General features: G+C 52.1%; 3 protein-coding genes across 17 annotated transcripts in view; 2 read left to right on the top strand and 1 right to left on the bottom strand.

Moving 5' to 3' along the window:
• The window catches only part of LOC311598453 (coiled-coil domain-containing protein 33-like), a gene marked incomplete at its 3' end in the record, with an annotated part of 29,302 nt that extends 12,984 nt beyond the window's left edge, over positions 1-16,318 (top strand). Inside the window, exons 2-4 of the mRNA XM_084783492.1 lie at positions 841-1,320; positions 2,086-2,426; positions 16,208-16,318. Coding sequence (XP_084639618.1) covers positions 1,011-1,320; positions 2,086-2,426; positions 16,208-16,318 — 762 coding nt within the window. The 5' untranslated portion in view covers positions 841-1,010. The remainder of the gene's footprint in view (positions 1-840; positions 1,321-2,085; positions 2,427-16,207) is intronic.
• STRA6 (signaling receptor and transporter of retinol STRA6) overlaps positions 1-21,653 on the bottom strand; it is a 105,538-nt gene that overhangs the window by 34,275 nt on the left and 49,610 nt on the right. The window lies entirely within an intron of this gene.
• Positions 16,033-21,653, top strand: part of CCDC33 (coiled-coil domain containing 33) — a 78,493-nt gene continuing 72,872 nt past the window's right edge. For all 15 annotated transcript variants that reach the window (XR_014779227.1, XR_014779228.1, XR_014779229.1 and 12 more), the window contains exons 1-2: positions 16,033-16,379; positions 19,839-20,002. Coding sequence is in view for 11 of the 15 variants with exons in the window: in XM_084781674.1 (XP_084637800.1) it covers positions 16,359-16,379; positions 19,839-20,002 (185 nt within the window). In the remaining 4 variants the exon portion in view is untranslated. The remainder of the gene's footprint in view (positions 16,380-19,838; positions 20,003-21,653) is intronic.

Below are 21,653 nucleotides of genomic sequence, written 5' to 3'. Positions count from 1 at the left end.
GCCTAGGATCCTCTGACCTCCACTGGAACCCAGGACCAGGGAACACAGGTTCTAGATTGACAACCGTGGTGCGAGAAGCCAAGTTCTTTGTAAAGCGAAGCTGTGTGATTAAGGCAAGCTGGCTGCAGACGCAGGTACTGATCATACACCCCACTGCCCCACAGGACTCTCCCACAACCACATTAAAGACTCTCGAATAGAGACAGGCTCCCCAGAAATAGTTTTGAATGCCACATGCCCCTCATTTTTCTATAGACAGTATAGAGTATATTATATCCTAGCATACTTGGGAATTTGTGTGTGTGTGTGTGTGTGTGTGTGTGTGTGTGTGTGTGTGTGTGTCCATGCACATGCTGTGTGTATAAGTTTAAGAGTGTATTTATGTTATGAGTACATATGTGTACAGGTACCTAGAGTATTATTTCTCAGGAACCTTTTACCTTTATTTTTTTCTTTTTTTTTAAGAATAGGACTCACTAACTGGTCAGCTCCGGGGATGTACCTGTCTGGCCCTTCCCAGCAGTAAGATGACAAACATGCGCCACCGCTCCCAGCTTCCGTGGGTTCTGGGAATCAACTCAGCTCCCTGTGCTTGTACAGCAAGTCCCTTACTGACCGAGCCACCATCCCAGCCCTGATCATTTTTGTCTTTCACATTTCGTTTTTGTCCTTGTCTCTCCTGCTTGCTGCCTTCACTAGAAGACAGGCTTTGGGAGGACAGGGGTGTGTGTTTGGGTCACTGCTATATTCAAAAAGCCTAAAACCCGCCTCCTTAAGAGTACATGCTCAGTGGATATTTGCACAAAATAGGAAGAATTAATTGCTGCTTTTGTTCCCCAGTTCAGGCTCTTGGTTTCCTGGCTTGTTGCCTGGATCCTTGTCAAACAAACAGAGAAGGGCGAGGTGTGGCCCGAAGTGCCCAGTCTATCTATTTTCAGACTGGACCCAGGGTGGGACTGTGAGCAGGAGAGGGCAGCGCTCAACCGGGAGGTCTGGGCCTCGCTGAAGCCATGGCCTTCGGAGGTCCTGATCCCTACCTCCCTGCGACCCTGCTGAGCCCGAGGCTGAAGGCTGAAGACAAGACCCTGGACCTGCAGTTTGAGATCTTGAGTGTGGGATTTAACGAGGAGGGCAGATATGCACTGAGGCTATCAGCTGAGAACCCACTTCAGGCAGGCTCCAGCGCTGGAGTGCAGTTGCAAGTCAATGGTGGGGACCCGGTCCCAGCCTGCTCTGCTGTCACTGAGGTCATTGAGCAACAGGATCCTGGCCAGAGCCTCACCTTCACCAGGAACAAATTTATCTTTACTTTGCCCAAAGGTACAAAGTGAAGTCACGGCGGGTTGGGGGAAGGAAGAGTCCTTGGGACTTCTGCCCTGGACCTTGTCAGGACCCTGGGGAGCTCCGAGGGACCTGGGACAGCCGGAGGCAGAGTTCTAGACTGAACTCCAAGTTCTCCCTGTATGACTATGTGACCTTGGGCAAATGCTGGCCCTGTAAAAAGCTCCTGGTTCCTTCAGTGTCACACGGGGTGCCGACTCCGTTCTCACAGAGGGCAAAGGTGAAGAGGAGCTGAAGGGGGGTGGTATGACCTTGATAGAAGCGAGCCCCAAAGCATGTTTAGACTGAGGCAGTAAGCATCACACGGGATGATGCTCCCGCTCATTATAGGGATGGAGAATGGACAGACATGGATGTCTAGACTTGCCTTCTGGGAGCTTCCCGACTAGGTGCAAAGAGACAGGAGCTAGCTAAGTGATCTAGAAGGACCAAGCTTAGAATGAGGACTTTCCAGGCAAGATTCCTGGTGTTAAGTCCTAGGCTAAACTCTTCCCTGGCCCAGAGTGGTGAGCGGACCAGAACGACCCTACAGGCTATAAGCCTCCTCATTCTGGTGGGCTTCCCTGAGGCATAGGTTAAGAGCCTTGGATGAGACCTGAGAGGAGTCACCACAAGAGAACTCTTAGCCGAGCCCACTTGGATTCAGCTCGAGTTGCCCCCAGGGTCCTAGCTGTCCTTCTTAGGCCCCTGGAAGAGGAAGGGAGACCCCGGAGACCACATTCAAAGCCGTGTTCCCCCACCCAGGGTTCTGCAAGAATGATGGGCAGAGTGATGCCCTCCTGCGCGTGGAGGCACTGAGGCTGGAAGGACCCTCAGGGCAGATAGCCCAGAGGGTAGGTGAGGCTATCTTCCCCATCTACCCACGGCCAGATGAGCCCCGGATGAACCTCGCAGCACGGGATCATGAAGATCTGTACCGCTATTCCGGCAACCTGGCTCTTCTGCGAGCCAGTGAGGACCCCACAGCCCGCCACTGTGGGGGCCTGGCCTACAGTGTGGCCTTCCATGAGCACAGGGCCCCTAGGGCTTCTGTCTCAAACTGCCTTCCGGAGCCCAGCCAGCAAGAAGTGATGTCACTGCACCAGGTGAGTGCTCCTGGGTCTCAGCTCAGGACACAGGCTCTGATAAAACTGGTTATCTTCAGCCCTACAGTCCCCAAGCTCAATCTCCTACATTCCCAGCAGACTTCGTGGGAGGCCCTGAGTGACAAGGCAGAAGTCTTTTCTGTGAGTTCATCCAGCACCAAAAATGACCAGGAGAGGCTCAGGTGGGAACCAGGACCCTGGCAGCATCAGGCTCAGGTGAGGGGTGCCAGTCCTTCTGTGGGAGGCTTTGCCCACCATGGTCATGTTCTATATCCGGGCATCATGTCCAGTTGAGAATTCACGAGTCAAGCAGCCGTTCATTTCACAGGTGGAGAGAGCACGCCTCAGGGTTCTGGATTCCACTAAATTTCGACATTTATTGGAAACCTCAGAACAGAATAGTGTGTGGAACCCAAGGATTGGTGAGTCCCTAAGCAGGAGTGCCACTAGATACAACACAGTTTGATACAATATGGCTGTTGCACATGGTCCTCAAGGCTGTCAGGAATGCTCTGAACAGAGTGTGTAAGTCCCGGAAAGGCTTTCTCAGAAGATGTGCCATTTCAGAAGGGTTCTTCTCTTTCTTTTTTCTTTTCTTTTCTTTTTTTTGGGGGAGAGGTATGAGATGTTTCTTTGTGTAGCCTTGGCTGTCCTAGACTTGCTTTGTAGACCAGGCTAGCCTCGAACTCACAGTGATCTGCCTGCCTCTGCCTCCAGAGTGCTGGGATTAAAGGTGTGTGCCACCACTCCTGGCTGGTTCTTCTCTTTCTTCTCCACTCACTTATCTCTTTACTCCTCCATGCCATATTTGGCTTTGTCAGACCCACACTAGGCGGGTGAGGTTTAGGGGTGGTAATTTGGAGTTAAGGAAGGTTCCAGAGGTGAGGTCTAAGATAAGCTAGCAAAGAGAAGAGGGTGGCTAACTGAGGTGGCACTCAAAAGGCACAGCTCTCCTGCTCTCGCTCTCTCTGTGTCTGCCTGCCTGCCTCTCTCTCTCTCTCTCTCTCTCTCTGTGTGTGTGTGTGTGTGTGTGTGTGTGTGTGTGTGTGTGTGTTTCTGTCTCTGTCTCTCTCTTTGTTTTTTCTCTCTCTCTCTCTCTGTTTCTCTCTCTGTCTCTCTCTGTCTCTGTCTCTGTCTCTCTCTCTCTCTCTCTCTCTGTGTGTGTGTGTGTGTGTGTGTGTGTGTGTTTCTGTCTCTGTTTCTCTCTTTGTTTTTTTCTCTCTCTCTGTTTCTCTCTCTCTCTCTCTCTCTGTCTCTCTCTCTCTCTCTGTCTGTCTCTGTCTCTCTCTCCTGTCACTGAGTTGAGCCAGGAAAGGTCATGAAGAGGTTCAGTGTGCGGAAAGAAGTGGGAGGAATTGAAGCTATCATAGCAAAGAGCAGAGGTGGGTATTCAGTGCTGGAGGTATAAGGGGAGGCACTGGGATGGGGCTTAAAGAAAGGATTTTAGGCAAAGTAAGCAGGCAGCATGTGACAACTACCCAGGAGGCAGCATGTGCTCAGGCCTCCTGGCCCACTAACATGCTTCACTCTGACCTTGGTCCATTCATTTCTGAATCAATTAACACCCCTTTCTGACCCTGTGTTCATCTCCATTCTGTTCTGGGGGCTAAGTTTGCGATGAGATGGGCAGCCTAGCTGAGCCTGACAACTCCCTGTGCTCAGAGCCTGGGCCCTGCCCTTCTGCCCAATGGTATTATATGCCGACAAGACCTTTGGGAGGAGGAGGCTCCCAGAGCTCAGGAACAAACTTCCCCTGCTCTTTGAGTCCCAGCATGGCCTAGCCAGCCTGAGTCACGCGGAGATTGGAACTGCTTGGGGGGGAGGGGGGAGGGGACCGGGGAGGGGGAGGGGCTGGCGAGATGGCTGCCTCGACCTCAGCAGCTCTAATTTCTGTTATTTAAAGCCATCATCTCTGCGCCATACTCCCTCTTAAAGTGTCAGATGTCTGCTTCTACCAAGACAAGAAAATAGCTTTCAAGGGAGAGGAAAATCGCTCCCCTTAGGGGGGTGTGGGGGGGTGGTCAGCAATCACAGCCCTGATGACAGTGCCAGAGCCCACAGACAATAAAGGGTTCCTTGTGAACAGGGGCTGTGCTTCTAGTTAGACAGACTCAGCCCCACAGCTCAGCCTAGGGAAGGCAGGCTCCTGTCCCTACTGTCACTTGGATGCTCGGGCAGGACACAAAAGGCTAGTGAGGCCCAGTTGCTCTTTGGACCTGTCACCTAGAACTATAGGGACCCTCACAGTCCTACTGTCTCCCTGCCTGGTGGATAGGGACAGGAAGTCCAGATAAGAGGGTTTCATAAGGAAGAGAGGAGGCCTTCCCTGGCTTTCTGGTTGGCAACTGAAGAGGAGGAAAAAGGAAGCCGGAGAGAGATAGGCAGCAAATAGGAGGAATGAAAGGGACACTAGGGGATTCTATTTCGGGGTTCCAGCACAGCCTCAGCAAAATTCAGTTCAAGTCCAGGAATAGGTTTCTAGGCTCCAGCAGCAAAAGCTTTAATTCAAAGCCATTTCCTCCAGGAAGCTTTCCCAGCATGGATTTCATTCGTTCCAACCTGTTCTCAGCCCTGTTGGTACCAGGTGTCTCAGCAACTTATTCGATTTAGAGTGTTAGTTTCAAGAGACCCTTTTGCTTTGCATAGTGTGTGCCATTTTCCCCCAAGCCAGAACAGATGAAGGTCTGTGGGGTGGGGACAAAAGGACAATGGGACGAAGGGAAGGCGGGCATCTAAGGGGGCTGCAGAGACTCAGCATGAGTGTCTGCTGACTGAGCCTGAATCCTTTTGCTTCCTGGCCATGGTGCACAGGGCACTTGGTTCTAAATGGCCACACCAAATACAGTTCCTCTGAGCTAATTTTCTCCTAGGGGATGGGGGAGGTTAGCCTGAACTATCCTCATGAATTTGTCCAACTGTGGGCAGCCAGAAGACTGAGGGGGCAAGATCCCTCAAGGGTGCCCTGACTCACAAAGGAGGACCCTAGGAGCGTACAGGCAGGAGCTAACCTCAAGTTCCCTGCTGCCAGTGGCTGTCACTTTCCCCTGACACCACCACCCCCCGCCCCAAGCACAGGGACTACTACCTGAATTCACCTCCTGGCAGCTTTGAGAACACATGACCAATCATCATTTATCCAGAAGAAAGCACAGTGATCAGAAAGGGGGCAAGTGGTCTGAACCGAGCTAGGCCCAGAGGACCCTGGGGAGGAGGTAGATTGTGTAGGCAAGTCTGAGCTCCGAGCAGCTCCCTTCCCCTTCTCCCATCCCCCCCCCCAAAAAAAACCCCCACCGCCTCCTGTTGGGGTTGGGAAGGAATAGAGGACTGGTAGCTTCGGGATCGCTGAGCCTCTGCCCCCTCACTAGTTCATCACTAGTTCATGGACACCCTCCCAAGCTGGAAATTCCCGGGCAAGTGAAAATGTGAAGTTTAATTCCTTGCTCGTAGCTCTGGGAGCCACCGTGGGGATTCCTTCCAATGTGAACCTTAATTTCCTCCAGCAAGGCTCTGCATTTCCCTGCCCCCCCCTTCCTGAGAAAGAAGGAGGTGGGTGTAGGGAGGTCCCTCCCCACAGTACCTCTTCCAAACAATCATAGTTTTGTTCCGTGGAAATGATCCTGTTTCCCTGGAGCCTTTTAAAAGACACTTTCAGATTTTTTTTAATTTCTTCCATTTAAACACCTATTTATTTATTTATTTATTTATTTATTTAGCCCCAGAGGATCAGGGAAAGAAAGAAAGAAAGAAAGAAAGAAAGAAAGAAAGAAAGAAAGAAAGAAAGAAAGAAATCACTAAATGCAAAGCACCTGGCTCTAAGCCTGTGGATTCTGATTGTGGTTCTGGCGCTAACAAGCTGGGGGTGGGGGCTTTTATTAAGGAGAAGTGGAGAAGAAGCGAGCAGCCACGGAGGGAGCTGAGTGGCTAGCCTCACCTCCACCCTCTGTCCCTACACCCCGACGACAGTCCTGTCCTTTTCCCTTTGTTCCCTCCCTCCCTCGGCCCCTCCCCCCCTGTTCAGCCTGTTTGTTCCTGGTTCTGATTCAGGTTAGAGCTGCAGGCCAGCACTTTCGCTGCCCCAGGAACCCTCCAGCTTCAGGCCAGAGCCCTGTCAGTCTTCACTCTCCTTCTCCTAGCTGCTTTTAAATTCATTATGCCTTTTATTGCTTGCTATTGCATGTGCTATTCCCATTGCCCTGGAGACTGGAGTGGTTCAAGCAAGAGAGGCACAATGCGCGATGCGGATTTCATTAACTCCACTCTTTACTGCCCGTTCACTCGCAGGGGGGCTGGCCTGGAGGGGTAAGCAGGGAGGCCTGGGTGCCTCTCTGTTCATGTGCCCCATCTCTCAGTGCCAACCTGCTTCCCTAGTCTTTCAAAGCCTCCACCAGCCACAGTCCTGGGAGAGAGGGGTGCTGCGGCCCATTTCACAGGTTGGGAAATAGGTTTGGACAGACGATGCCGGTACTGTTGCTGGGAAGTGATGGGAGGTGCAGGAAAGCACAGGTTAGCACTGGACTGCCAGCCCTTTCCCAGGCTGACATGGCTGACTCTCCAATCCATTCTGTACTGAGATCCCAAAGCTGTCCCTTCTCTGCTCGTCTTGCCTCCATCAAATCTGCGGACTGCAGCAGGGCAGCTCTTCCTTGCAAATGAGGCAGTTTTATGGGCTTTAGAAAAACACTCCAATTGTTCCCTCAATTACCCTGGAGCAGATTGAATATATTAATCTCTCTCTTAACTCGAGTTAGAGACTCAGCTGCCACCCCTCCCCCCCACCCAGCCACCAGCACCCTTCTGCAGGCACGTGCCAAGGATTGACTCCCAGCCCCCACCTTCTTGGGCCTGGAGCCCCAAGCAGGTCAGTTTGGGGCCCTGACAAATGCCTTCCCCGCCCCCATCTCTCTCCCTACACACACACACACACACACACACACACACACACACACACACATACACACACACACACACACACACACACGGTGGGGGGAAGGGAGAGAGCGAGAACCCTGTTTTACATTTCCCTATCAATTTTCATTGATTTTTTTTTTCTTCTTTACCATTATTTGAAAGAGCGTTTTTTTTTTCTTTCTTGAGTAAACGTGATCATGGGGACTGCCACCCTCCCACCCCTCTTACCACACAGGGACTGGGCGGGGTCTAAGGCGCTCCCCTCAAGCTCCAGTGACAAGAGCCTCCAGCTTAAACACACTCTGCCCCAGGCAGCTGAGCCCTGCTAAAAGCTACCTGAGGTTTCCCTTTGTAGCTCGATTTTCTTTTATTTCTGAGGAACAAAGGCACTGTCAAAGCGTTCTCAGAGTGTGCTGTCACCCACACAGGGAGGGGTGTAGCCGTCTCTATGGTGGTGAGGCTGTGGCTGAGGCTGGCAGAGCAGCTGAGTAGCCGTAGTTCGTTCTGGCCCTGGGGAGGATGGGGCAGAGAACGCTTCCAACCCCTCTCCCAGCACACACACACACACACACACACACACACACACACACACACACACACACACACGGGGAGGAGCCAAGGCCTGACTGGCCCCATAATGGACTGTTGACCACCCACAATGAAACACTTCCTAACCAAGGAATCCCCACGGGAGGACCCAGGGGTCCCATCCAGGGTGATTACCCATCCAGGAAGACTATCCTGACACAAGCCTATGCCTCTGCCTCCGCCCTGCCTGATCTTCATTCCAGCAGGCACATGGATCAGAATGACCTGGACGCAAGTTAATCTCTGGTTTATCCAGCAGCATTTTGACCTTGTAAAAGTTATAGGACTTTCTCAGCCTCTGCTTTCCCATCTGTGAAATGGGTGAGAGCGACTCCTCAGCTCATTATTGCTGGGAAGATTTGAGTGAAAGTGAATTAGCAGACAGTCCAGGATGCCCTGCAGCAGGCGTTTCACAGAAGCTTGCTCCTCTAGCACCGGAAATCTGCGTTGAGCAAGGCAGATAGTCCAGGCCTCTGTTTCTACACCTAGAAAACAAGCTTGCTCCTTCTTGCCTGACCAGTCTTCCCAGAGAAGGATGATATGGACTTGTTGAGTCCCACTGAGTCAGATACCACACTGCAGAGTGGAGAGGGCTAGTCTGGGGCTAGTGGGGCTAAGTCTGGGAAGCGGCTCAGGCTCTGTTAGCAGATTGTTGTACGGGAACAGAGCAGATGGCCCTGTTGGCCCCGCCTCCTCCCTGCCTCCCCCTCTCCCACCAGCAAGGACTGGTGCTGACTCACACCTCCTGGATGCCTGCATGTGAGAGTGTGTGTGTGTGTGTGTGTGTGTGTGTGTGTGTGTGTGTGAGAGAGAGAGAGAGAGAGAGAGAGAGAGAGTGTGTGTGTGTGTGTGTGTGTGTGTGAGAGAGAGAGAGAGAGAGAGAGAGAGAGAGAGAGAGAGAGTGAAAGAGAGAGAGAGAGAGAGAGAGAGAGAGAGGCGGGAGGGGGGAAGGGGGAGTTGGGGAAGATGGAGAGGAAAGGGGTGCCTATTTCTGACGTCCTCTCAGCCAGCCCAGCCCCAGCTCCAGGGAAATGTGGACCCACCTCTCATCTCCAGCGATCACCTTCACAGATGCTTAGGCTGAAAGGAGCACACATGCACACTGTGTTTATGCCACGACCTCTCAGCACACACGCCCCCACATCTCGACCCATGCCTCCTGCCTTCATCTCTGTACAGACCCCAGAGCACAGTCTCTACCAAGTGAGTAAGAGGCTTGGAGACAAGGCATGTGTGATGTATGAGGTGAGATTAAAGCGCTGTGTGAAAACTGATATTTAATACAACCCTGACAGCAGATGGAGGCAGGCAGCAAGAAAAGATGGCAGCCTGCATGCTTTGGTCTCAGTGAGGGTGGCCTACCAGGGGTTTTGCACAGCATAGGCTGGGTCTGGAAAGTCTCAGGGTCAGCAGCCAGTGTGGCCAGCAGAAAGCAGTCCTCTTCCTGGGATAAACGGAGCGTGTATTTCCTCCATTTTGCCCCCACAGCCTGCCTTACGCTACTGTGGTCCAACTTCACTTGACATAAGGTGGTATCCATTCATCCAGTCATCCACCCGTCCATCCACTCATTCTATTTACTCTCCCAAGCAGCAGGCTAAGTTTCTGTGTATCCAGCCCTTGAGGAAATGCCCAGGTAAGCACAGGGAGAAAGTAGGAGGCACTGACGGTAACTTTCCAAACCCACAATATCCGTGAGTAAAGCCCCATGCATCAGGTCACCACAGAAAGACAGCTCTGGGAGGATTCAGAGGGCTGTGGCTTTGAACCTCAGTTCCCAGCTCTATCTGAACAATTACAAGGAGGTCCCTGACCTCCTTGGCCTCATAGTCCTCAGCCAAACAACGGGTACAGTGACGTCTAGTGGGTGAGGAGAAGGGTGGGAACTCATATAGTGTAAAGCCCTCCTCACAGACATCAGGAACCCAGGCCTTGAGCATGCAAGAATGCGGATCCTAGAAACTACTTTTTTTTTCCCAAATATTTTTAATCCAAGGTTGATTTAATCCATAGGCCTGAAACCCACATATATGGAGGCTGACTGTACTGAGTTAGGACAGTAAAGCAGGGAGGGAGGGGGTGGAAAGCTCTAGGTATGCTGCCAGGCTTCACCTGTGCAGCTCCATCCCTGGGTCATGAGGACCAGGGAAGATGTCCTGGCAGAAGTGCGGATCAATTGTGAAGCACACAGGAGCACATAGCAAGAGCTCAGGAAGCTGGGCTCTCAAGCAGACTGTTGGCAGAGACAAGAGACTATATTCTAGGCAGAGGACAGCCTGGGCAAAGACACGGGGCTTGGAAGACGGTGGTTTCTTTGAGGGACTTTGTGACTACTGGGAGAAGGCAATCTGGGGGCAGGTGAGGGGCTGGTCGTGGCATCCCCTTCCTCCTGCCCCCAGCAGAAAGCTTGCCCTGAGTCACTGCAAGCTGGATGGTGCAGAGGCTGAGCGTGGCGAGTGTAGACATTATTTTAATCTCCCTCTTAAAGTATAATTGCTTTCTGTCTCCTGGTGTTCCTGAAGAGACTTCCCTCCTGGCGAGATGGCTTTCTAGGCTCTTCTCTCTGCCAGGAGATGAGACAGCTGGGCCAGCTCCATGCTGCATTAACACACTGCAAATGTGATTTCATGGCCTCAAATGAGATTAGGGCCAAAGGCTCTGCTCTCCGGTGGAGGCAGCAGGCAACATGGGCAGGAGTAGCCAGTGCTGAGCTGGAGGTCTGGGAGAGAGCCATTCCGGGCCCAGACTGCCTGAATGAGTGGCTTCCTATAACCGGAGCCCCTCAGACCTTCTGTTTTACCCTGGCTGCAGGGTCAGCCTTAAGACTCGTCCTGGGGTGGGTACTCTGGGTTCTGTTCACAGGTTGTCTACAGGCACTAGAGTAAGGGAGGATGCTGTGACGAACACAGAGCCTTCATTGTGGCTTCAGTATTCCCCTCCTCATCTTCCTCCTACTCCTTTTCCTCTCTCTCTCTCTCTCTCTCTCTCTCTCTCTCTCTCTCTCTCTCTCTCCTCCCTCCTTCTCTCTCTCTCTCTCTCTCTCTCTCTCTTCTCTCTCTCTCTCTCTCTCTCTCTCTCTTCTGACAGGGTTTCTCTTTGTAGCCCTGGCTGTCCTGGAGCTCACTCTGTAGATTAGGCTGGCCTCTAGCTCCCAGAGATCCTCCTGCCTCTGCCTCCCAAGTGCTGGAATCAAAGAGATGAGTCACCATGCCCAGTGCTATGCAGTGCTGGGACAGAGCATTGTGTATGCTAGGTGAGCATTCTACCAATTGAGCTACATTCCCACCCCTAGTTTCCTTGTCTTTGTAACAATCAGGCATGGTGGTACACACCTATAGTCCCAGAACTCTTGAGGCAGAGGCAATAGAAGCACCACAAGATCAAGGGCAGCCTGGACTATGTAGGGAGTTCTTCTAGGCCAGCCAGGGCTACATAGCAAGGACTTGTCTCAAAACAACCATGATAAATAAATAGGAACTATAGAGAGGATTAACCTATACACAGTTATCTACACTGTCCTGTGACATCCTGTGTGCCTACTAAATGTTAGTCACTCCTCTGAGATTCACAGGTGCTATCTATCCACCCTTGCGGGGAGAGAGGCACCAAGAGGTACCACACTAGAGAAACAGACATCACTATCCCAGGTAGAAGAGGGAAGCTCTCAATGCTGATGTCACTCCTCAGTCACCATGCACCTACCTGATACAAACTTTGTGCTATGCTGGCCTCTGGGACCCAGCTTCCCCTGGCAGAAGACAGACCCTGTCCTAGAGAAGTTGGTAGTGGTGCCTATGAGCTGATGCCATTATGTGGGAAGAGGAGAGGGATCAGGTTTCAGGGAAGAGTTTGTGGTGGTCACCGTCTAGGACTTCCACTGGGAGAAAAGCCTTCAGGCAGATAGAGCACCGTATGTAAGGATGCCAAGGCTGAAGAGATTGTTGCCTACTTCAGAGGAGGCTGGAGCCTGGGTGTAAAGTGGAGATGGAGGAATGAGAGATGGGCATTCTCCGGGCATGCAGACCAGACTGTTGAGAGCACTGTGGCTGAGGGGACACAAAAATATGCTGAAGAGCGGTCGCTCCACAAAGGCCTCCTGTGTAGTAAGTAGACACCCTCCACCTTGGCAGGGTGCCTACCACCTCTGCCCCTTCTTAATGGCGGGGAATAGCAGGTAGCTTCCTCACTTGCCCTTTATTCAATCGCTTGTTAACGAGTTATCGATCCTTTTAGAAGAAAAATGTCCAAAAGCCATGCTGCATCTTTAGCAAAGTGATTTATGAGTTGACAGTGGGGCCTGAGCTGCCTCAGATGAGAGCTCTGGTTACTCAACACTGAGAAGAAGCTTCCAGCAGGGCAATCAATCAGGGTGCGTGCTGAGCAGATGGGAGCAGAACTAGCCAACATGTCACTCCTGTGCCTGCTGGAGACAAAGCCAGGGCCATGTGTCCTCTCTATCACATAAACTGGTAGAAACATGAAGGAAAGCTGCTCTGAGCTGCCTAGTTCCTCCTGACCCCATCCCCTTGTCCAATACCCTTTGCCACCATGCAGGAGCCAGCTCACACGGCCACTTAGCTGATGAGGCCACTGAGGTTACAGCAGACCGGGATAAAGGTGGGCCCTACAGGTTCCAAGGCATCATGGACTTTGCAGCTGAAGTCTCTGCAGCTCAGTGCTACTGCTTGGCCTAACTGTCCTGGGGACTAGAGGCCCAGAGAAGACTCATCCCAGTTGCTACTCCCTGATGTTCCCTTTGTAAACTAAGGAACTGAGGGAAAATAGAAGTAGTCTCCTGGGCCCTACACTGTTAACTGTGGCCGACGTGGTCAGTAGGTCCTGTCACCGCAGTTTGCATCCACAGGGCTTGGCCAAAACTGGACCATGGCCACGTTAATACTACCAGCCATAGCTCAGATGTTGTAACACTACCTGCTGGGGTCAGGGCAAATGATCTGTTAGCATTAGGTAGAAGTGGCCTCCTCCCGATTGATGCCAGGCCACTCTGCTCAGATCAACCTCCAAGACACACCAGCTCGCTCTTTTTTGATGCCACCATCTGTCTTCGAAGTCACTGAGCCATCTTCCTTCCCTCATTCGAAAGGTTAGGTGGGGCTGAGGGGCAGTTCAATAGTAGAGGGCTTGCCTACCATGCCCTAGGGTCAATCCCCAGCATGAAACAGTAACAACAAAAGCAACCCACAGATTTTTGTGTCTGGTCTTAACCCAGTCTGTGTTAACCTGGTTTTGAAAGAGAATTAAGAAGATTGCAACTCCTCCCAAAAGAAAAGGAGAGGCTGCAGGGCTTGCTGGGCGTGCTCACAGAGTCCCAGCCAACCAGCCTGGATTCAAATCCCAGCTTTATCTTTGGAGCTGGCGACCTTAGACAGGTCCATTCCTCAGAGTACCTGTCTCTCGTGAGGAAGAGAGTGACAAAAGTTGTTTCCAAGGATCATACTGTGAGGCTTAACTGAGATAGTGTATCCAGAGCTGCTGGCAAGAGCTCCCACTCGGTGTGAGTTTGTTAAATGCTGGAATGTACAAAGGTGCCGGGGTGGTGGTGGTGGGGGGATGGCCCGGGGGGGGGGGGATGAGAGCACAGGCCTACAAGAAGAGCTCACATAGCAGCTGCTCAGGCTTAAGAGGGACAAGATGGGGACTGTCATATCAAGCAGCCTTGTGACCCCCAGACTTGAAAGGCAAGAGTTGGGAGCATGTACTGAGCCCAAAGAGCATCTTTCTGGGGGCAGCAGCCTGGGTGGCCTTGGGTGAAAGGATACAACCCACAACGGGGATGGAATTTTCCAGATCCCTACAGGCACCTCAAGGAAACTCAACCCAACTGGAGGCCAGTGTGGTCATAGCTGAGGACCACCTACTGAGGTATAGAGCAGGGAGGAAAAGAAAAAGAAAGGATCTGGGGTTCACCTACAACCTAAGTGGAAATAGCAGAGAGACTCAAGCTGCCTTGCATGATGCTCCCTTGCCCCTCCCACCCACCCCCTCCCCAGAGCTGTTGAGGAAGAAGTCATCCATTCTGTCTTCAGGTTCTTTGATGCCAAGGAACAGGAGGCCCTACAATGGAACCCTCCCCAAAGACAGATGGTAGGGAGAAGACAGGCTGGAGAGGCAGAACTACAGATCCACCCTTACAGGACGTCCCTAGCACAGTATGACTGCAGGGACTTAAGCACGGACTCAGATGGCACTTAAGCAGAGAGTGTGAACCAGCTCCACATGGCCCTATTGCAGCCATAATTGAAGCAAAGGAAAGGTCCAAGATCTCCATAGAAACTCAGAACCTCAGACTCATAGGTCATGTGAGGTCAGGGTAGCCAAGGCAGGCTTGGCCAGCTATCAGTGGAATCAACACTATGTCAGAGTACAGGATCTTTGCATGGCCTTTCGTCTTTCAGCCATTAAGGGAGCACCTACTGTATACACCAGCAGGTCTGGGAGGAGTTAATGCTGTAAAGGAGCTGCCTGAGATGACAGCTGTCAAAATAAAAAAACTAGAGGGGAATAGCAACATGCCCAAGTCCCAAGCCCCATCTCCACGACAATTAAACACAGTGTAAGGTACAAGACCTGCCCCAAAGCCACACACACACACTCCAGCGGGTGTTGCCATGCACAAAGGAGGCTGCTTTCATTCTGAGCTTCCTAGGAGGAGGGTCCCGAGTGAGACCCTACAGATAAGGAAGGGGGCAGTGGTGCTAAGGCCACAGGCATAGGCATGGAAATGGAACTGAGTGGGCTAGGGTACTTGGGGAGGGCGCTGCGGCTGAGCACTGGGTTAGAAGTGTACAGCTAGCCTCTGCAGACATTTGTCACTTCTCTAGCCCCGGCATGTCTGCCAGGGGAAACCAACTCCAAGCTCAAGAGTAAGCACTTAAGAAACATGTTCTATCTTTATCTCGCTCAGCCCCTATAGCAGCCCTGAGTCCTCTTTGTAGTAGGAAGGAAACTAAAGCCCAGAGAGGGTTAATATTTTACCTACAATCATTTGCTATGTGTAGGTCATTTGCTACGTGTGTAGCAATCATCCAACCCTGTTGCTCAGCAGAAAGGGAAGGAACTGGAGACAGTAGTGGAGTCTAAGGAGTTCTAAGGAGAAAAGGAAGGCCTAGCTGGGGTCGCAGAGGGAGGGAGGGACAGAGGGAGAGAGAGAGAGAGAGAGACTTCCCTGAGACTTGTACAGGTAGATTGCCCCGGGACTGGGGAGACCAAAGGAGAAAATGAACCTGACTTTGAACCACATCTGTTTACTTGAGCCCTCTTGTTGCCCAGTGTATCCATCGTCCTCTTCGGGTCTCTGCAAGCAATGCACACAGTGTGGTACACAGACATACATGCAGATAATACACATTAAAATAGTGATTCTTTTTTTTAAGTGTCATTAATAATATTTCAGTCCTTTTTCCATTCTCTTCCCCCATAGCTCTACCACCTTCCATGAAGAAACCACCCCCTTGACTTTTGCAACGATTATGGTGTGTGGTGTATGTATGTGAACATATTCATGGGGAGGTACATGTGGTGGGGGTGCATGTCCCCACTTATGCATGTAGAAGCCAGAGGTTGGTGTCACATTTCTTCCTCCGTCTCAGTTCAGAGGTGGGCCCTCTCACTGTACCTGGGCCTCGTGCACTGTTTCCCAGTGCTGATGACAGGTGCATGCAACCAAGTCCTGATTTTTACATGGGTGCTAGGGACCTGAACTCAGGCCCCCATGCTCACAAGGCAAGCACTTTACTGACTGAGCCATTTCCCCAGCCCTGTGATTATTGCTAAGTTGAAGGAAGACTCTAAGCGCTCAAAGAGGCTAGACAGCTACTGACAGAACTTTGTTGCAATGTCTCTAAGGGTGGTGATTGGGTCTCCTATGCTGTGAATGGAACAACAGCAGACTGAGCACAGTCACAGTCATCAGGAACAGGAAATCAGGGACCAGTCACCAGGCAGTTCTAGGGAAAGAGAGGAGAGAGAGAGGAGGGCTTCTGCCTCCACCCTGCTGGACTGCATCTGTATGACTGATTCTGTCCTGTGATGTCATACAGTGTTGCCTAGGTGATCCGGCTGGATGGAAAACTCTGTACTTTCCCAGGCCTGGGCAGAACAGGGATCACCCTACTTCACCTCCCTGAGGGTGCCAAGAATCAATTCCCTAACTCCCTGCTTAGCTGGCCATGGCCCAAATACCCCAAGGCACCTCCACCCACAAAATCTCTCACTTCTGAGAAAGATCCAGATTGCATTCACCCACTCATACTTCCCTTACCCAGTCAGGCACCCCAAAACCAGAGAGTGGCCCCCATGAGACCGTGCTGATGGGCAAAGACTCAAGGCTCCTGGACCAGCTGTCTAGCAAGGCCCACACCCAGTGCTGGTACTAACCCAAAAGGTCGCTAAGTGAACACTTCTGCCCCCAAGAGGATGGGACGGCAAAAGACAAAGGTGAGGCTGGGGCAGAAGTCTGCGTGATCTCATCTTTGTTCCTTCTCCGGGCCTCAGTCGTTGCTGTGAGGTGAGAGTGGGACTGATTGGAAGTCCTGTTCTGAGGCTCTCACAGAGGAAATGCAGTGTACCCCACGGTGGTTGCTGAGTTGGCCTGCCCCTGCCTGAGAGCCCGCTGACGCTTGCCCGTGTGCCACCGTGCAATGCTTGCCCCTGCCTCTTCTCTCTCCTCAGCCTTGCCTTCACCTTGAACACAGAGCTTGACCTTATGCAAAGAAGGAATTTGGGGAGAGACTGTTTCGATCACTGCTATATCCCCAGCACTCGGAACAGTGCATAGGACAGAGTAGTTGCTCAGTACAGAGTTGTAGGGTAACAGCAGAACCTACCAGAAGGGGCCAGAGCCATGAAATGCCAGTTTGACATAACGACTTGCTTACCTCCCACACTCATTCAGTGGCAAAACGAAACCTGGGACTGTGTTATTTACCTATCAGGACAGATCAGAGGCAATGGGTACTGCCTACTAAGGATGCCCTCGCCACAATATCACATATTCCTATTTCTTTGATGTGTGTGCAAGTGTGTATGTGCAGGTATGTGTGCACATGTGCATGCACAGAGAGCAGAGACAGACATCAAGTGTCTTCCTTTGTCACTCCCTCTCATACTTTTGAGTAAGGGCATCTCACCGAACCTGGAACTTACTGATTGGTAGACTGAATGGCCAGTGAGCTCCAGAGAGCTAGGATGCCCTTCTACATTCCCCATCCTTAATCCTACCAGTGCTGGGATCACAGTCAGGCTGCCATGTGCCCAGCTTTTATGTGAGTCCTGGGGATCTGAACCTAGCCCCTTCCTCGTCCTGCGCAAGTCCAGTGCTGGTGCCCTGAAGTCTACTCTGACCTTTCAGGGTGTCTTGGGTTATGAGGCTTGATGCAGGTTAGAGAAGATGCCTATTGCAAATGTGGAGGACACACTTACTTGCATGGACTGCCAAGGCATTGAAATGAGCAGCTTCCAAGCCTGCCTAGGGCCTGAGTCCTAAGGGATGACTGAGGGAACTCTGCTTGGGAATTGGCAGACTTTGTGCTTACCACCAGCCTGCTGTCTGTGGTCTGTGAGGTTGTAGTTTGCTGATTTCTGTACCTTAGCAGCGGTGCCCCATGGGTGAGTGAGAGTAGGGCCTGAGAGACTGTGGTGAGCATAGAGCTCTCTCTCTCTCTCACGGAAAAAGATTATCTGCCCAGAGTCAATACCTTTACCCATATTTTCCTCCTCACCTTGTAACCTAGCATACATATTTTCTGTTCCTTCACAAATTCTTCAGTGTGACCAGGAGTAGAGTCAGACAGAACACATTGGTCCTGGTGCAGGTGCACCATGAGGAAGGAAAGATGCAAAGGTGAAAGTTCAAAGCCCTGGCTCGCCACCTCTCCCCTCTACCCTCTACCAGCCATACCTTGGGCCCAGGCTCCCAGGCTCTAGACCCAGCACATCCATGGAAGTCTCGCCAGGAGGTGCTTGCCCAGCATCTGGCCTCAAACACACACATGAAGCACAAGACGTTTCCTCCCAACTCTGTGCAAGCTGTGTTTCCTGGAAGGCTGTCCTGAGAGGGAGGCATGGAGGAGACAGGGAAGGAAGACACCCAGTCCCCTGAGCCTGGCAGAAGGCTGGCAGAAGGAGTCAGGGAAGCCCGCAGACAACTGCCATGCTTAGGGATCTTCACTTTGTACCACCAGGTGCCATGGTAGGTGTGTGCCCCACACAGCAACAAGGGTGTCCATCTGGCAGTCAGTACAGGGACATTAGTCACCTCTTCTATGGTAACTTTAGGGAACCTTAGATATTCCAGCCCTGGAAAAGCTGACTCACAGATCATTTTGGACATTCCCACTGGGGTTCAAAGAAGCAGGCCCCGAGAGGGAGCATCTCAAAAGAGATAGCAAGCGAGCGGTGCTGAGACCTAGGTCTCCAGTCACTCCTGTGTGACTAGGGGAGGGGGTGTCTATGAATGCTCTTCCTCTTCCGCTAGCAGGGCTCCCCTCCCTTCCACCTATCCTTGCCATGCAAGGGGTGGGGGGGGGGGGACGGACTCTCATCAACACCTCTGCAGATGGTGACAGGCCCTGCTGGGTCCTGTTGGGGGAGGGATCGGGTTCCCTCCTGAGGCATAGGCAGAGGAGGAGTCTCTACTGAACAGGCACGTCTAGGGCTGGGAAGCCCTGTTCTCACCTCGTAATGAGACAACCTGTTAGGCAGGGACCATGGCCTGCAGCGAGAGAGGGATGGGGCAAGGGGGCTGCAGGGCTGCAGAGATGCTTGGAGCCTTCTGAAAAGAGCTTCTCAGGCAACAGGAACGGAGACAAAGGGTAGGGCGGGGTGGGGGCTGGGGGTGAGTTAAGGAGCTGTGGCTCCTGTTGTGATCACCCATGCGGTGCCACGGTCCTGAGAACTGAGTCAAGTAGCATTTCTAAATGTACCCACAGTTGCGCAATGCTGCTTCCTCTTCCCGTGCTAGGAGTCAGCAGGGTGGAGCGGAGTTGGGGTTCCTGTCCTGTCCCAGCCCTCATTGTCCTGTGGGATGAATGTGAGACGACACAAGTGGTCTGAGGTAAAGGTATAGGAAAGAAGAAAGATGGCAGTCACTAGGACCCGAGGAACATGTGGCATTGAGGTACCTGCAGAAACAGAGACCGATGGAGGGACTGCATGGTGGGACAACTTCTGCTGCGGGAGGGGACACATCAAAGGCTAGGGAAGAGGCAAGATAGACCCTGAAGGATATCCGGTGTGTGAGACAAAGGTAGGGAGAAAATGGCCTACTGTTCAGGAAGCAAGCCGGTGTTAGAAGGAGGCAGAGGTACCGGGAGCTTCATGCAGCCTCCTGCAGCCAAGACTGCCTGTGAACATAGCTCAACACGAAACCGTAGACTTAACTTGAAACATAAAATTCAGGTTTCTCAATCGTACTAATTTTATTCTCTTTACTGTTATCGAGTACGTGGGTGAGGGGGTATGCACACGCCTGCCATAGCTTGCACCTGGAGATCAGAGGGAAACGTTTCCAGAAGTCAGTTTTTTCTTCCCCCCCACCGTGGGTTCCTGGAATCCAACTCGGGTCATCAGGCTTACCCGGCGAAGGTTGAGGCAACTCACTAACCTATTTGTTGTTTTGGAACAAGGTCTCGCATAGCCCAGGCTGGCCTCAAACTGGAGGAGCCAAAGATGACCTTTTGATTCTCCTGCCTCTACCTCTTGAGAGGTAGGATTATAAGTGTGCACCGTCATCACCAGTTTTTATGACATTTCTCCCTGATTTTTGTTTAGTCTTGCAATTAAATACACTCCCTAGGCAAACTTATAATGTCAAAAGCCTGGCTGGTAGAGGCTATGGGTGACAGTTAAGAGAAGTGGTCCGTCAGAAGAACCCCTTAGCCCTGGCTCTCCCCACAGGCTCCCGAAGGACCAGAGGACCTCTTGAAGACCTCCCAGGACCCAGAGCCTAACCCCAACTACCTGGCTCCCTGTAACAAGGAGATTGTCGTGGTCACCCTGCATGGAGCTACCAACCTTCCTGCCTGCAGGGATGGCTCTGAGCCATGGCCCTATGTGGTGGTGTAAGTAGCTGGGGAAAGTGGGGGTACAGGTGGGGATGGGTCTGTGAACAGAGACCATCTGATGAGCATTTGGAAACTGAGCTTCTGCGCAGATGAGAGACCTGTCCTATCCCCTGCTGTGTGGTCACTGCTGCCAGGACTGAGCTGGACCTGACCTCACAGGAGTAAGGGCTCTTGTCTGTAGTGCCTAGGCTGGGCTCAGGGTAAGGTGGGGATGGCCAGGGGACATGTTAGAAGGACAGATCTGAGATCCAGGACATCTGGAGTTTGTCCCAGGACAAAAAGGAAAAAAGAAAAAGAGCAGAACTGGGGGCACATAGTTAGAAATAAAAGCAGTGCTCTTAAGAGGTGGAGTGGGCTACTGCGCTGGAAAGGCAAACATGGAAAAGCTCAGCACGGGCTGATTACCCTTGTACTGGTCATCTGCATCCCACCTTGCATAGGATGCCGGGCGCTTCCCTGGGATGCTCTGTTGTTCATTACCTGAGCCTGGGTGGAGAACGGACTTCTAGTCTTTTCCTGCCACTGGCTCTTTGCCTACTTTAATCTTTATGCGATTTTCTCAAGTTCATACTCTCCTGTCACAGAAAGTCTGCCTCTCCTGGCTTTTGGGAGCCCAAGAGGTTGTGCTGCTTGCAGCCACCCTCCCGTGAGCCTTCACCTCTTCCAAGCCATTTCTGCCATGCGGCTTCTAGTCCTTTCATGCGACACACGGAAACCCAGCTGCTGTTGGTGGATACGTGTTTAGCCTGGTGGCCAGGGCCTGGCAAGCCATGTCTTCTGTCCATCTCATGAGCTTCGTTTCGCCTCAAAGAGCATATGAGGCAATGTGGTAGCCTGCCAGCCCTCCCTCAGGAGGTCGGCCAATAGCATTGCACCAAAAAGGAGACTTTCTGGCACCTGCAACCTCCCACCCTTCTATCTGACACCTCTCTGCCTGAACCCTTGCCTGCATTGGGTACTTCCTGCCTACTGCGCAGCCCCTTTGGAGAATGCCTGTCCTAGCCCTCATATGCGCAAACACTAAAATTTCACCCTCAAAGTATTCCACATGCCTCCTTCTCCAGGCAGTCACCAGAGTAGATTCCCCTGGCAACATATATGTTTCTTGTCTGTCTCCAGAGCAGAGGTTTCTGTCCCAGGTCTCGTTCTCCATTTCTATAATGGTGCATCCACCATAGTCACAGACTAATGGGCCAAGGAAGCAAAAGCCTGGCTAAAGATGACAAGCGGCCCCCTCACAATGGGTGATAGAGGCTGTGCTGGAGAACAAGAGGCGAAGCTCTTGCCTGGTTTCCCTGGAGAAGCCCCACCAGCCTCAGCCTAGCTTCTTGCCCTCCCCTCCCCTCCCCCAGCTCTATTTCTGAACCAGGGAAGGACAGGTGGCAGAAAGCTGGCTTGGTGGGAGGCTGGCTTCTATCGGGGAGCATCCCTCAGCTTCTCAGCTATTTCCATAAACCAATTATCACTGATCATCTCAGGAGATTGAAGCCCTACTTGTCACCAATCCAGCCTGGGCTGCGGGAGGGGAGGGTAGCTAGGTGACTGTTGCTCCAAGACCCCTGCACCATCACCCTGTTGCTATGGGAACACATGAGGGAGGGGAGCCTAGGGAACATGAACCTGGATGGGAGTGTGGAGAGCTGAGAAC

Source organism: Acomys minous (genome assembly GCF_964271855.1).
Source record: "Acomys minous genome assembly, chromosome: 5".
Lineage (NCBI taxonomy): Eukaryota > Metazoa > Chordata > Mammalia > Rodentia > Muridae > Acomys > Acomys minous.
This window is presented reverse-complemented; position numbering and strand designations above follow the sequence as displayed.